The 17,693-nt window shown below is 38.8% G+C and overlaps 1 protein-coding gene across 1 annotated transcript in view; it reads right to left on the bottom strand.

The window, feature by feature from the left end:
• dcaf5 (ddb1 and cul4 associated factor 5) overlaps positions 1-17,693 on the bottom strand; it is a 93,939-nt gene that overhangs the window by 40,994 nt on the left and 35,252 nt on the right. Inside the window, exon 6 of the mRNA XM_048599836.1 lies at positions 5,249-5,462. Coding sequence (XP_048455793.1) covers positions 5,249-5,462 — 214 coding nt within the window. The remainder of the gene's footprint in view (positions 1-5,248; positions 5,463-17,693) is intronic.

The raw sequence follows: 17,693 nt of genomic DNA, 5'->3' as shown, positions 1-17,693 counted from the left end.
CCCGCCCCACCTCAGCTGCCTCTGCATTTTCTCCTCCTCCCGACCCCACCAGCCTCCTTGTCTCCCCTCTCCTCTCCTCCCCTTCCACCCCTGCTTCCTCTTCCCACATCCTCACTTCCACACCCTTCCACCTAATCCCATGACCCTCCCCTCAATCCCCCTTCGTGTTCCCTCTACAGCCTTCTTGATTTGGTCTCTTCTCCTCAGCATCTCCTGTACCCCTAAATCCCCCAGCTGCTGTCTCCCTCTCCTCCCAAAACGCTGCAACTTTCCCCATCTGCCCCCTCCAACTCCAGCCCGCCTTCCAACTTCTCCTCCAGACCAAATCCTCTTCCCTTCTCTTCTCACTGCACCCTCACCAAGTCCATTTCCTGCTTTTCCCCATTCCTTGCTGCCCAGTAAAATATCTTCTGTCTAAGACAAACCTGTTTCTGATGGCATCTTCTAGCTAAACCTTGAGAGTTTGGACAATTGAAAGATGTATTAGCACAGTCACATATTGATCAATAATCTCCCTCTCCACCTGAACTCTAATACAGAACACACACTGCTAAGTAACATGGATATGGAGTTTAAATTGTGTCTTCAAAGCCTGCAAAATCTATCACAGGCTCCACCCCCGGCCTCTTTGACCTGCCTGTCTCCTCTCCACCTATCTTCTCCTTTATCCATCTTCTATCCGTCTCCCCCTCTCTCCCTATTTATTTCAGAATCCCCTTCCCCTCCCCCATTTCTGAAGAAGGGTCTAGGCCCGAAACGTCAAGCTTTCCTGCTCCTCTGATGCTGCTTGGCCTGTGTTCATCCAGCTTTACACCTTGTTATCTCAAAATCTCTCCTATCAGCTTTTCTGCTGTTCGCTAAGACCTGAAGGACTGTTCGTTTAGCACCGATGGCAGAGTTGCTCATCTGATTTGCTCATTGTTTTTACTGAATTCTGTAGCTACTTCATAGATTGCCACCGAGCGTGGAAAAATTTTAAATTGTTTCATGTTTAATTTTTGCAGAAGCAGGGAGTGGAAGATTTATCAACTATTTTGACTCGCTCAGAAATTCAAAATTGCAAACTGCTTTTTTTAAGTAAACATTTTTTGTTTCCTTGATAGCTGACTCTCTTGTAGCTCTGAAAATCCACATATTTTCAGCCTTATCACGTGACAACAATGTAACAAGTGACATCTGGGATGGTTGTCATAGACCGCAAACAAACGCACTTACAGCAGAGGTAGATATCAGATGACTGTGGCATGCCAGTTGGTACATCAAATACATTCACATTTCTTCAAACACCTACCATTGTTAATTTTAGTCTCAACTATTCCCCCTCTTATTCCTCCCTACTTCCATAGATGTCAGCTCATCCTAATCTCTGCTGTACATGTCTCACACTAGATTTCATTAGTCTATGATGTGTGCCCATGCTAGATAAAGTCGGCTCCTTGAATCACAGTACATCCCTTACAGAATCATTAGATGTCGAATTCCTCTCAGTCATGGAGCACGGAAACGGAACCTCCAGTCCATGCTAAGCATAATCCCACGCCACAGTAGTCTCGCCAGCCCGGTGTCTGCCTGTCTGACACACACACACAGGACCGTGAAAGCCCCCTCTTCTAACGCTACTGGACACGCACTGATGAGCAGACATTCAAGTTCACCCCTCGCTAACTTTTCTCTTTCGCTTGACATCCAGTTTTCTGTTTCCTCCTCCACCATTTTTCTACATTAAGAAGTGCACAAAAAGTTGAAAATAATTCTGCCTCCAGGATTTCAACAGCTGTTTGACCAAAACGCTTCACTAAACAGACAAGCAAACTATTATTCTGAATTATTTTCAGGCTCTTAAATCAGTTCAGACTTATGATACAATGACTCGACTTATTTAGACATCAATTCTGTTTGTCCACTGTTCTGTAACAGACAACGTTGCCAAAATGAAGTACACTTGGCTGACACAGCCTGAGAGACAGATTGGTGGGGCGGGGGTAGAGAGACAGAGAGCGGGAGAGCTCCATCTAGACAGGAAGCTATCTCAAACAGCACCCTAAACCAGACATGCAATGCTGAACCAGAAGTTACTATGAAGTTTGATGTAGAATGGAATATGACAATAACTGTAGCTAATTAGGCACAGATTTAGGACTGTACCTTGTGCCCACGGTTTAGCTATACACTGGATAAAGCCATGAGACTGCCAAACAAGACTGAATAGTTTTAAACATACCAGATAAAGTCAGTTGAAATAAATAACATTTGCATTTTAGCTGCAAAAGACAATGTACTCTTTGTATGTTACATTGTATTGTCAAACCAAGAGGAATTACCACTGTGTTCATATGCTAATAGGAGCACATGTAGGTCATTCAGCAACATAAGCCTTCTCCGCCACACTCCACCACCATGGCTAACCTGCTAGCGGCATTAACTCTACTTTCCTGCCTGACACCCAACCCATCCCCCAATCATCCTCAACTTCCTTACAGAATCTATTTAACTCAGCCTTAAATACATTCAATAACCCAACTTTGACTGCTCTTCATGGAAGAGAATTCATCTACTATATGGGAAGCCTTTTATTTTTAAGCTATGCTCCCTGATTCTAAAATGCCCCTTAAGGGGAAAACATTCACTCAGCATCTACCTTGTCAAACCCCTAAGATATGTTATGTTTCAATAAGATCATCTCACATTCATTTAAATTCAGACTACAGGCCCATTAACCTTTTTTTGTAAAACCCCTTCAAGCCCAATAATCAGCGTGGTAAACGTTCTCTGAACAGTTTCCCATGCAAGTAAATCCCTCCCTAAGGAAGAATGTCAAAACTGCACACAATACATTGGTGTGCTCTTACCATTTCCCTCCACAGCTCTAATACTCCATCTCCCTTGCAATCAAAACCAACATTCTTTTTATCTTCCTAATTACTTCCTGTACTTGCATGCTGACTTTGTGTTCCATTTACAAGATCACCCAGATCCCTCTGCATCTTGGCATTTTGCAGTCTCAAATTTTCTGATTTTTCACTCTTCCTGCCAATGTGGACAATCTCACACAATACTCCACATGCCACATTTTGGCCCATCACTTAATCTGACTACATCCTTTGTGGACTCTGTATCCTTTTCTCAATTTGGTTTCCCATCTATCTTTTTACCATTAGCAATTCTTGGTACAATACTCTCACTGCTTTCATCGAAATCATTAATATAGATTGTAAGTAGTTGAGGCCCAGCACGGATGCCTGTGGCACTCCAAGGTGACAGTTTGTTAAACTTAAAAATGACCACTTGACTCTGTTTCCTGTCAGCCATAATCTTCCAATCCTCCTGCACAGGCGGTAACAGAAGACTGGAGGAAAACATGTGTTCCACTTTAATAAAAGAAAGTGATAAATCTGGCAAATACAGGTCAGTTATTTTAATGTTAGTGATAGTGAAACATTTTAGAAAATTAACAGTCGTCATTTGGACAAGTACGGATTTAATTTTTAAAAAAAGCCAGCACAGATTTTTCAATGACAATGTGTGTTAAACTAACATGGTTATATTTTTGATGAGGTAACAGAGAGAGTGGTACAGTTAAACATTGTGAGTAGGGACTTTCAAAGAGGAAAGATTGGAATGGATTAAGAATTAACTATGGAATAGGAAGTGAAAGAGACAGCTGAGCTGCTGTTTGGAATCTTCATTGCAATGAAGTCCCTGAACTCCTCGCACTTGTTGGAGCTATAGGATGATGTCATGGGTGTCTTTAAAATAAATAAAAATTACTGACATCTTGTATCATTAACAAAGAAAAATAACACAAACAAACTCAGTACACTTAGAGGGAATAAAGTGAAAAATGTTCAGTTTTAGCAGCATAAATTAAAACTGGCTTAGTCATGATGGAAAATTCTGAAGTGAAGGCACTTCTGTTTAAAAAAGCAAATGCATATTCTCAAACAATTCAAGTGACACATTTAGAATTCACTGGAGACAAACAATAGTTTTTCAGAAGAAAAATGTCACGTTAACAAGCTTGCCAATCACATTTCAATGGGCTTGAATTAAAATTACCAAACAATAGATTGCCATTTCTATGCCGATATAACAGAAACTTCATACTTCAAATGATACACTGAAATCCATCATAATGTAGGACTGCAATCTCGGGGCAATTGAAATTTTGGCCAACACCTCCACGAGGCTGTATTTGAATGCAGAATGCCAGTCTACTCTTATCTCAAATGGAAGCTTTCACTTGCATTCCAATGACAGTCTACAGAGCAGATTGCAATTTACATACTGAGCAATAGCTTTACCCAGTTACCACCAATCCACAATAGGTAATGGTAAAGTTGCCATAGTTCTACTAGACCATAGGACTTCTCTCTCATTAGGTGGTGGTTTAACTCACCTCAGCGAGGCGAGAGATTGAGGAGAGCCCTTCATGTTAACCTTAGCCAGTGCGGGAATTGAACCTATGCTACTGGCATCCCTCTGCACTGCAAACTAACCGTCCAGCCAACTGCGCTAATTAATTGACCCCCCTAAAATCCACAATTCAATTCTGCTGATTCTTATCATTAACAGCAGTGCTAATCCCACACTGTTAAAGTCTAATTTAGCACTCAACTTGTTAAGGAACATTGTACCAACATCTTTGATTTTTGTTTTACTCCCATTTACTCAAGGGAAGAGAACTAGAATACTTTGGAGACACTGCACACAACACTCAAAAGTCTTGCCCATTACTATATTTAACAAAATCTCAAGTCTATGAGCTCATCCATAAAGGCAAAGCTCTCACTATGTAGGGAGATAAAAATATAACAAGTTCACTAGACATTCCAAACATACTGCTACATTGAGTAACAGAAACAACACAGTATGAATGCTAGGGAAATACGTCCAACATGTGCAAAAAGCAATAGGCATTTCACCTCCATGGAAAAGTTTCCAAATCCTGGCATGGTACAGCTCTTAGTCGCTTGTAGTTCAGTTTTTTTTTTTAAAATGTATAACAATTTCTTCCTGCAAATGGTTAGATTGTTTATCAGATTACTGAACAATGTGATATGTTGCCTAAAACATATCAGCATATCTACCTTTATTTATGGACACATAGCTTGACTCAGCAATTCTCAATATAATTTCTTTCAAAGGTGAGCAATCAGCTTACTCTTAAAGGTCTCTCAGACCCTAGATGACAATATAAGTAGCTAAAAGCCACTTGTCCAATCATTCCTTTTAAATGGTGTTTACTTACTTGATCACGGTCTCCTGCAAAGCAACAGCTCTTCATAGTGCAGGAATTGAAATATCCTTGGTTATCAAACTCAAACACAGACTGTGGCGAATGAATGTCATATAATACTGGAGGTAGGCGACGCCGCAGTGCCAACAGCTGGGTCCCACTACTATTGAAGCGGACACTCATGGCACTCTGCATAGGAAGTTTTCCTCCATAACGGAGCAAGGAGCTACAAGAAGAACACAGGGGGTTACAAGAAATCCTAGCAGACCACCCACCTGTACAAATTCTGATTATTAATGCACTTTTAACTTTGCCACGAGTTTGTCATTTAGAGATCCTTAACAAACCCATCTGCCTCAGAAAAGCAACCAATGTTTTCACAGAAAAGCCATTCCTTCTAAGACATGTGAACTCTGCATGTTGATTAAGTAGCAACATTTTTCACACCACAACTAAATGATTGCAGATTTGTCCAGAAACAGAAGCTCAATTGATAGTGTAAGAATTCATACAGTCCTCAAATTCAAAAATAAGTTCACTGGCTGAGAGCTAGTGAAACACCTTCAGGAATATCTTTCTCAATGTCTTTACCTTCACTGCACACCAATCACAATCCTCCCCTTCCAAATATTAGCTTTAGCAGCATTGAAAATGTATTTAAAAAGTGAGAATCCTAACACAAATAAAATTAGGATCAGAGATATAATCACGGATACACGCACTAGTAATCAAAAACTTCTGGATGCAATGCAAATATACCTATTATGCAAAGTGAACTCGGTACCTGAAGAAATTTTGATCTGCAACAGGGTACTTATTATTTATTTGCGAATACCTCAGGTTGTAAAACTAATCACAGCACATTAGAAGACATTAAAAGTCACACAATAGGTCAGTTAGTATACAGACTATACCACAAATATTCTACCAGAACTGTCACAATGAATTTCCAATTTTTTTTTTAATTAACCTGTTCAGGTATGCTATGACAAACCTCTGGAGCAGGTGGGACTTGAAGCTAGGTTCTGTAGCCTAGAGGTAGGGACACTGCCACTGTGCCACAACAGCCCTTTGAATTTCCAATCATAGTTGACTGCCTCATAGTCTGGTGTTTAGTGAGAGATTATGAGCACGGGAGAGAACAAGAGAAACATGAACAGGTTGAATTTTGCCAGTTAGATTTATTTGCACCAATAATACATTTATCCCTTTAAAATATTCCCATTGAACACCAACAGAAATAAATACCCAGTTCCTCAGGTGACCTGTACTTTTTCAACGAAAATCTACAAAGAGAGTTCTAGCTTAACATCTGTCTGAATTCTCTTGCACAGTGAATAATTTCTTTGACATTGCGTTCGACAGAAACTGATGCAGATGAATCACTGGTATGATTGCATAATACAGTCAAAGTCAGATGTTCTATAGGTTAAAAATATTCAGCTCAAGAATGACTACCGAAGTGCCGAGAGTAGTTTCAGAAATAAGAAAAAACATATTTTCTAACATTCATAAATCAAAAAGAAAAAAGCAAAGCAGCTCTGACTGTTCTACTTACTTGAACCTCTAATTATAGCAGTAGTCTCAATTTTATACATTATTGTTTTCTCCAGACTACAATTGGAATCTCATTGTGTATGGGTTCAATTTATTATAGGAGGATCTTCCCAAATGCTGCATCTTTAGCTAACAGCTTCCCATAGCATCAATAACCATTTTGAAATTGGTGACTTCTTGAACTAATATAAAGACTAAAATCTAAGAATTAAGAAACAGTACAGTATTTTCTTTCCCCAATTTAAAAGTTATCCTTTTTATTCCATCAATTATATTTCTTCCACCACTGGATTGCTGAGTAATGGCAAATTCACAAGAAAATGTACACATCCTCTTTTCTTATTAATGGATTTTCTGAACTAAAGTAATATATGAGAATATTTTGCTTAAAAGTTCAAAGAAATAAAAAATTCTCATAACTCTTGGCCACGCAACAAAGTATAGAATATTAATCTAGCATTCTATACTCAAAAACAATAAAGAACCACCAAACTGTAACTGCAAACAAAAGCCATTCCAACACAGGTTGTATAATTTGGTCAATAAGTATAGAACTAGTCTTGCTTCCTGTTGAAATGCTTGGCTTTTCAAACCTCCACAGAACAAACTGGGAAAAAAATGGCAGATTTGGTCTAAAAAAGAGACCCAAAATGTTTACTTCAGCCATTCTTCTCCCTATCATGGTTTAAGTCACCCATTTATAAGCAAAAGTATAATTATTGCATATGATTAGACAAAGCTGTATAGATCATATATGTTTTGCTTTTCTAAGGCCTTTTCTAAGACCTAAAAAGATAACCTTTTAGAAATATTGATTATAGACCCATCCTAACCAATGATATGGTTGCTGATTTACAAGATGAAAAGGAGAATAACACATTCTGCTGCTCTTAGTGTTACAGTTAATTATTTTTAAGAGATTTACACATATTTTTACAGCTAGTGGCTATAACTTTGAAAATGCCTGCAATGGATGACTTAGCCGGTGAGACGTACAAATGTTTGTCCAAAGATGACCATTTTTTGATCAACCCCAGCATCCGTAGTACTTTTTGCATTTAGCTAATTTTTACGCAAGAGGTCCAATTAATCAGCAGAAATATTTTTAATGCTCAAATATATTAACCTGTTAAAATATTTTCTCTCAAATTACTTTATTACTGACAAAATTCAACTTTTATGTAGTGTACATTACATGGGCAAAATATCAAAAAGCAGTTTGCATAATTACTGACAGTACAACTGCTAGCACAACAAATAATTAAGAGAAAATACAAATGTTTGAAGGAAATCCTCGAGTACAAATTACACACCCATAATTATCAGATATTACAAAAGTTCAATTTCTTTATATACTTAAAAAAGACAGTCATATTTAATACCATCAGACTGACTCAAAGCACTTACAATCCCACACCCTGTCCTCGGAAACATGCATCTTGAAGCAATTCAGCCACCCAACATCTTCCCTTCAGAACTCATGCTAATCATCTTCATGTCCCCTCATTTGCACCTCCTTCCTCCTTCCCCCGCCACAAACAAGGCCTTCCAGATGTAACAAGAAAAACGAAACAGTTCTAAAATCAAGTCCAGCAAGTCTTAAGCAGCAATTACTAACAAAATAGACAAGAGTGACAGTTAATGCATTTAAATCAAATCTGCACAAGAAACAGTAATCATCCAGATTGCAATGAACTAATCAGACCCTTTGATTCCTAAATAACTGAAATTTTTAACTGAAGAATTTAAGAACAGAATTCTGAAGAAGTCATATCAAAACTTGAAACACTAACCCTGTTTTTTTTTCTCCACAGCTGCTGCCAGGCCTGAATTTCTCCAGCACTTGGATTTTATTTCAGATTTTCAGAATCTGCAGTTATTTTGCTTTCACTCGATTCTTATAGCTAGCTCTCATTAAATGTACCCTTTTATATCCAATAGGATAATAGAAAACTTCCCTAAATTTGCTTTAGGGAAGTTTTTTTCCCTCCTCAAAAGACTTGCTCATAGGATGCAAGTATCACTTGCAAGGCCAATATTTATCGCCCCTCCCTAATTGCTTTGAGGAGGTACTGTTGAGTTGCCTCCTGAACCAGTGCAGTCTATGTGGCTTGGTTTTAGGGAGTTCTAAAATTTTGACAGACACAATAATTGAACAGCGATATATTTCAAAGTCACGCTAGTGGGTAACTTTGAGAGGAACCTGCAGGTAGTAGTATTCCCATTTGCCTGATGTTTGTTCTTCTGGATGATAGAAATTGCAGGTTTGGAAAGCAACATTGAATAAGTCTTGTCAAGTGCATCAACAGTGTTTCCTTTATATGAGGCATGCTGCAGCCAGTGTGTGCTGGTAGAGGAGTGTGTGAATGTGGTGAATGAATTGTTAAATCAAACAGGCTATTTTGTACTAGATTACATCAAGCTTTGAGCATGTTGTTACAGTTACATTCAGCCAGGCAGATAGGAAATAGTGTGTCACACGTGACTTGTACCTTGCTGATGGTGGACAGGCTTTGGGGAATCAGAAAGTGGTTAGTCCAGAATATCAAGATTCTGACCTGGTTATGCAGCTAAAGTATTTATGTGGTTTGTCCAGCTTATTTTTTGTTCAATGGTGAATCCCAGGATGTTGATGGCAGTGGTTTCACCCAGGCAATGCTATTGAATATTAAGGGAAGATGATTAGATTCCCTCATTGGAGAGGGTCATTGCCCAGCAATTGCTTGGTAGAAATGTCATTTGCCACTTATCAACTCAAATATGAACATTGTCCACATCTTCTTGTGCATTTCATTATCTGAAGAATTGTGAATTAAACTAACACTATGTGACAATTAGTGAACATCCCAGTTCTGCTCCTACAACAGAACAAAGTTTGTTGATGGAGCAACTGAAAATAGTTGGGCCTTGGACAATGGAGGAGGAGTTACTGGGGCCAAAATCCTGGGGGACTGAGATAATAGGTCTCCAGAAATCACAACCATCTTGGCAGATACTGGCAAGTTTTCCCCATGCTTTACATTAATGAGTTTTTATTATGGGTTCTTAACGTCACACTCAGTCAAAACATAGTCTTGATGTGAATAGCATTCACCTCCGGAATTTGGTTCTTTGCCCATATGTAGATAATAACTGCAATAAAGAACAAGTGGTCCTAGTAGGGCTCAAACTAGGCAGAGATCAGGTTACTGCTGAGGAAATGCCAATTGATAGTATCAGTAATTATTCTGCTGATGGTTGAGAGTAGACTGATGGGGTGATAACTGGACAGATCTCTGAAGACTCAAAAACACTAAGTCTGTTTCGTCGCAACCCACACCCACCCCCCCACCCCCATCTCTCTCTCTCTTTCTTTCTCTCTCTCTCTCACACACACACACACACACACACACACACACACACACACACACAGACAGAACTGCTGACTATCTCCAGGGCATTTTAGAACACAGAACATAGAATAATACAGCACAGTACAGGCCCTTCAGCCCACGATGTTGTGCCGACCCATTATCCTACTCTAAGATCAAACTACCCTGCATACCCTACATTGTACTATCATCCATGTGCCTATCCAAGAGTCACTTAAATGTCCCTAATGTATCTAACTCCATTCCCATTGCCGGCAGCACATTCCACACACCCACTACTCTCTGTGTAAAGAACCCACCTTTGACATCTCCCCTATACCTTCCTCCAATCACCTTAAAATTATGCCCTCTTATCATAGTCATTTCCGCACTGGGAAAAAGCCTCTGGCTATCCACTCTATCTATGCCTCTCATCATCTTGTACACCTCTATCAAGTCACCTCTCATCCTTCTTCGCTCCAACGAGAAAAGCCCTAGCTCCCTCAACCTTTCCTCAGAAGACCTGCCCTCCAGTCCAGGCAGCATCCTGGTAAATCTCTTCTGCATCCTCTCTAAAGCTTCCACATCCTTCCTATTATGAGGTAACCAGAACTGAATACAATATTCCAACTGTGATCTAACCAGGGGTTTATAGAGCTGCAGCATAACCTCGCGGCTCTTAAACTCAATTCCCCTACCAATGAAAGCCAACACACCATACGTCGTCTTAACAACCCTATCAACTTGGGTGGCAACTTTGAGGGAGCTATGGATGTGAACCCCGAGATCCCTCTGTTCCTCGACACTGCCAAGAATCCTGCCATTAACCCTGTATTCTGCATTCAAATTCGACCTTCCAAAATGAATCACTTCACACTTTTCCGGGTTGAATTCCATCTGCCACTTCTTTGCCCAGCTCTGCATCCTGTCAATGTCCCGTTGCAACCTACAACAGCCCTCCACACTATCCACAACTCCTCCAACCTTCATGTCATCAGCAAACTTACTAACCCACCCTTCCACTTCCTCATCCAATTTTTATATAAAGATCACAGAGCAGAGATCACAGAACAGATCCCTGCAGAACACCACTGGTCACCGAGCTCCAGGCTGAATACTTTCCATCTACTACCACCCTCTGTCTTCTACTGGACAGCCAGTTTTGTATCCAGACAGCCAAATTTTCCTGAATCCCATACCTCCTTACTTCGTTTCCATTTCACATATCCAGTATCTGGAATAGTTTCCTTTCAATATAGTGGTACTTGATTGAATTGGATTAGTCCTGTTTTTCACAGCCAGAAGACACTTGGACATTTTGGCACATTGTTGGGCAGATGCTCATGTTATAGCAGTACTGGAACAGAACAGTTTGATTGGACATACAATTAATTCTGATTATAAATATTCAGCAGTACATTTAAATAGTTGTCAGGACCATTGCCCTTTGCTGTATCCAGTGTGGGAGAATCAGAACTAGGGGTCACTGCTTAAAAAAAATAAGGACATTTAGAATAGAGATGAGATTTTTTTTTCTCTGTGTCCTTGAGTCTTTGGAATGTATTCAATTATATGGTGGCAAGAAAACCCATAGCAGCTGTTGCCTTGCATCCAACACTGAAATGAAAGACCGGAAAATCATTATGTCCTCGTACAATAGGGAAAGAACTGATCTACAGGATCCAAGTCTGAAAACAACACTGAGCTAAAGGCCTATTTCTATGATTCATCACATCTATTAAATGAGAAAACGCCAATATATAACTGTACAAAGTAAACTAGTACTGTCCCAGCAATGGTAAAATGGCCAATTGTACTAAATTTATGAACTAAATTGATCAAACATGGAGTAAAAGGAAATTTAAAAGAAAGTTTATTTTATTTAACTTGTGAAATTTATTTTAAACTTCACAATTTATAATGGTACCTACCCATCTCTCAGCAAATGAATCAATAATGTTATTTAAATCTGCAAATTTTGTTTGCTCATTTTCACGACATTTATAAATTCAACCCAAATTCAGACACTGTTTTGAACAATCTCAATTGCTTTCTAACCACTCTTCAGGGTAAAGTTTTTGAAGCACGAGAAACATTCTTGAATCCAAGTTTCGAGTAAGGGCTTGATGAATGTGCCTCATCAGTGATTCTATCTTTTCTCTGCTGAAACTGGTCTCATGTTAAGACTGTGAATTACTGATAAGCATTTAACCACTTCAGCACGGTCTTAAATGGATTTCTTGATATGCCTAGTGCTTTCTTCAATAAATTCAATTTATCTCTTGGGTGAAAAGTAATGTACCTGAAACTCTGATGAAAAGTCACCAAACTGAAATGTTAACACTCAGTCATTGTCATGCAGCCTGGCCAGCTGAGTATTTCCAGATTTTATTTCTGGTTTCCAGCATCCACAGTTTCTTGCCTTTGCTAAATTACTTGAAACTTTTCAACTTGTACCGCTACCATTTTCAGAGTCAACATGGTCAGACCAAATCTAATCACAAACACAGAAACTCAGTGGATCTGGCAGCAGTGTCCTGAACAACACCCACACCAGACTTGAAATGTTAACTCTCTCTCTCTCTACAAATGCTGCCAGATCTGCTGAGTTTCTCCAGTCTGTTTAAGATTTCCAACATCTGTGGTATTTTGTCTTTATTCAAATATGATTATCCTTTGCTCACAATAAAATCTAAAATATTGCCATTAGATTGGGGCTTGTGCCGCAAAACCTCATCCTCTTCAAATAAGCAAAACATTTAAAATCCAGTTGAAGTATTTTGCTTCTCTTCTGACCAAACAACCAGTGGATATCTTTTCAATCTCTTTCTTGCATACTGCATTCCTTATGCGTTTCTTTTGCCTGGTCAGAGCTGCTCTTTTCCAGTTGCAATCTGCAATGCATCCAGTTTATATCACTAAGGATGGAAGTAAAGCTTGCATTATTGCACAAAATCTCTGCATTTGGAAGCATGTAGAGAGAAATACATGGGGAAAACAGCTTCCATTTCATAGCACATTTTGGATGGACATTTATTTTTTGCGTTACACATTGCAAACCTCTGTCATTCTGTTTTAAAGATCTTACAATTGAAAGAATTTCTTGCACTGAAAGATGAAGTGACTCACATTCATTCCTCTTTCTGCTAATCCTCTATTGCTTCATCTGCTCTAGAAATAGAAGATTTAGCATCTTCAATTTTAGACTCAAATTGGTTCTATTTCATAAATATAAATGAAACTGATGGCAGAGAAAGAGGCCATTGGGACTGTCATGATTGTGCTGTTTTATTTAGAGTGTCATGTTTAATACGACATTTCTGCCTTTCTCACATACTTAAGTTAAAATTACTTATGGAATTGGCTCTCACCACTTTTTAAGGTAGCGCAATCCAGATCCCAATAACTTGAGTGAAAACATTTCTCATCTTGCCCCTAGTTTTTGCCAATTATTTTGAACCTATTTCCTCTAGATCTAGACCCAATTCACAAAAAAAATTTTTTTTAATCTTACTAGTACTTGAAAATCCCTCATCTTGAAAACTGATACCAGCTCACATTTGAGTGTTCACTTTTCCAAGGAGAACAGTCCCAACTTTCTCAACGTCTCTTTGTGACTGAAGTCTCTCATTGTTGGAAACAGCTTTTATATTCTATTCCTCTATTTATAAATCCAACTAAATCATGGGTCATCAAAGATACATTAGCTATTGCTGCACTGATTTTTCCTTTTAAAAACATATATGAATAGTTGTAGTTTCTCTTCTCTGAATATATTCGATTGCTCTATTTTGCTTTATCGTACAAATTACCTTTTCTGATCCACTTGTGCTAGTTCCTTTCTTAAACCACTAAAATGAGCTCTCACTAGTAAAGTTTGTGTACCTTCAATATATTCTGGTCTGCTTAAATGGAATTTTGTTGTGATCACTGTTACTGAGACAATTCTTGACCATACATTCTCCCTCACGTCCTTTTTAAGTCTCTCTCTTGTCTCACCTTAAAAATATGCCTCCTAGATTTAAACTTCCCCACCTTAGGGAAAAGACCTTTGCTATTCACTTTATCTATGTAGGTTATGATTTTATAAACTTCTAAAAAGTCACCCCTCAACCTCCTAAGCTCCAGTGAAAACTAGATGTAACTCCATTTTCCTTCTTGTTGGACTAGACATATTAAGAGAAAATTCTCCTGTACATCAGAAACTTTTTTTTTCCTGACCACAGTATCATGATATGAAAATGCATAGAAACAAGTCTCTTATTACAACTCTTTCTGCTAGAGGTCTTGGAAACTCTTCAATAAACACCTTACCCATTTTGTGCTCTATTTAAAAAGAATGCCCCCAGTGCAACAGCATCTAGTAAATCCTCTTTCGACAAATAGCATCCTTAAATCATTATCACCACAGCCATTCCACTCTTGCTTTTTCTATCATTTTTGGAATATTTTGTAATCAGGGTGATTAAGAACACATTACTGAGTTTGTTTGAACCATGTCTCTATTAATGAGGTCACATCATAAGTCCAATTGATGCATAGTCCAATAGTGACAATTGATGCTGTAATTTTTGAGATCTTATTAGTTACAGACACTAATATACAGACCATTTGTATCTCCATTATCATTCTTGCTATTTTTCTCCATCTGAACGTATCAATTCTTAGAATATCTCTAATTTTATTGCTGCTTATATCTACTTGTCTCATTTTTGCTCCATTCTGTTATCTTCTGGTTACCTTCCCTCAATAAAATTAGCTTGACACCGCTCCAGCAACACTAATTATCCTTTCAAGCGACGTTAGTCCAGGCTTTGTTAAGGTGCAATGTGTCCATTTTGTACAAGTGCCCTCTTGCCACAGCCCAATCAAATACTTCAAGAATCCAAATCCCTCTCTCAGGAATCCCAGTTCCCTGACATTTACCTGCACTATCTTCCTGTTTTTGTATCCATCAGCAGGTGGCACTAAAAGCAATTCTGACTTTTGAGGTCCTATTTTTAACCTTTTCCTAATTGCTGATATTCTGCCTGAAAGTCCTCAGAAATGTTTCAACACAGACCATGAAATTCTACCCATTTCCTCACAGAAAATCCCACATTTACTTGGTAATATTCTTCAGCTTTGAAATAGGGAGACAACATGGCACTGTGGTAATGACAGCTGAATAACACAAATGCTTCTCCACGTATCTCATGATTGAAATCTCTAACAATTGCAAATTTTACCCTTTACTCACCCCACCCCCCCAATCATGTACAGTAAAATCTCCCACGACACTGAGGGACCTTTGTTCCTGTATTCATCCAAGATGAAGTCGAACTCCCCGATTTTCAAAACTGAAAACAGGTTAGTGAGTGCCACCAGCAAGGGAACTCCTGGAACGAGACTAGGCTCCTAGATAGATGGCAGCTATTCCAAATGATCCGCATGTTCCAAAACCCAAACCCTGAGTTCAAGCAATTGAAGGCATTACTGCACTCATATGAATTATCCTGAAGTTTTCACATATAACTGGATATAGGTTCACTGGATAGAAGTCCCAGCTCCAACAAGAAAGAATGCACCCATCTCCCTTTGACATTCAGTAACATTATTATGGCCAAATCTTCTATCAACATCCTGGAGATGACCACCGACCAGAAAGTAGGCCGGACCAGCAACGTGACAACTACAGCACGTCATAGACTGGTGAGCTGTGCAGCAAACAACTCAACTCCCGATTCCCCAGTACATGCCCACCATCAACAAGGCACAAGGTAGAAGTGTGACAGAACATACCCCATCTGTTTGGATAGGGCAGCTCCAACAAAACACAAGGTTTGACATTATCCAGGACAAAGTAGCCTACTTGATTGGCACACGACCCACCATTTTCAACGTTCACCTCCTCCGCCACTGATGCACAATGGCAGCAGTGTGTGCTATCTACAAGAGACACTGCAGTAACCCATTAAACCTCCTGGGATAGCAGCTACCAAAACCATGACTGCTACCTCTTTGAAAAATCAAGACAGCAGATGAACATTCTTTTCCTAATAGTGAAGTGGCCTTATAGGGATTGCAGAGGTTAAAGATGGTAGTTCATCAAATTCTCATGGACAAGTATGCATGGACAACAAATCCTGGTCTGGTCAGTGACACCCACATCTCAAATGTAAAAGACTGCCCCGAAGTCTGATGACTTCTAAATCACCAAACTCCTGGTTACTAAAGCACATAACACAGATCTCTAAAAATCAAAAAATCACCTGAGACACTAACCTATAAAATTCAAAGAAACCAGCCACGAAATTCTGAAACACGACAAGAGAAAATTAACGAAGGGTGCTAGAAATTATATTTATCAATCTAAATCACAAAAGAAGATACAGACAAGTAAATGTCAAGACTGGACATTTCATCACGCTCTATGATCTTTCTACCTCTTCTGATAAATTGAAGATTTTCCACTGCACTTAATTGACCTCCATGCAAAGGTTTGCAGCTGCTTTTCCTTTCTTCACTCAGCAGCCAACTTAGCCTGATATCCTTCAAAACTCTGCTTGCTAATCAAAAAATAAAGATACACAATTTTCCAAAAACACTGGATCAACTAGTTTGAATGCCCAAGGCTTAGCAAATTATGGTGTCATCTTATAGTACTGTCAAAGTAGCTGGTCAAAGATCAGCAAGTATTACAAAACCAAGAGAATTATGAAAATCAATAATTAGTTATGTACGCTTTATGTCAGAATAATTCAGCTATTCTGTGAATCGACAATCATACATGATACGTCTTATAAAGATATCCTTGTAGTTTTTTTTCTTTATTCATTCATGGGATGAGGGTGTCGCTGGCTAGGCAGCATTTATTGCCCATTCCTAATTGCCCAGCAGGCAGTTAAGAGTCAACCACATTGCTGTGGGTCGAGAGTCACATGTAGGCCAGACCAGGTAAGGGTGGCAGTTTCCTTCCCTAAAGGACATTAGTGAACCAGATGGGTTTTTCCCAACAATCAACAATGGGTTCACGGTCATCATTAGATTCTTAATTCCAGATATTTATTGAATTCAAATTCCACCATCTGCCATGGCAGGATTTGAACCCAAGTCCCCAGAACATTACCTGGGTCTCTGGATTAACAATCCAGCAATAATACCACTAGGCCATCACCTCCCCTGGAGGCAATGTTAAATGTAAATAAACATAGATAAATAAAAACTTGCATTATTGTATTTAGACAATAAAATTTTTAGAAGTGGGTTCCCTAAATCTATTTGATTATAATCTATAGCAGATTTCATAATTGAATATTTTTATTGGTATTGTCCTTCTGAGTTGATGGTTTAATCGCCCAAGAAAATTCTCTACAACATACTTAAACTGAGTATGATATAATTATATCCCAAAAATTACACTAATCCAAACCATTAACGTAGATTTTTTTGTATACAGGAAAAATTAAAGTAATTTTACAATTTCACAGCATGTGAATTATTCAGATTTACTGAGAGCTGAGGAAGGGTCACCAGGCCTGAAACATTAACTCTGATTTTCTCTTCACAGA

Source organism: Rhincodon typus, chromosome 8, assembly GCF_021869965.1.
Source record: "Rhincodon typus isolate 14 chromosome 8, sRhiTyp1.1, whole genome shotgun sequence".
NCBI classification, from domain to species: domain Eukaryota; kingdom Metazoa; phylum Chordata; class Chondrichthyes; order Orectolobiformes; family Rhincodontidae; genus Rhincodon; species Rhincodon typus.
Note: the sequence above shows the minus strand (reverse complement) of the source record. Positions and strands in the feature narration are given on the sequence as shown.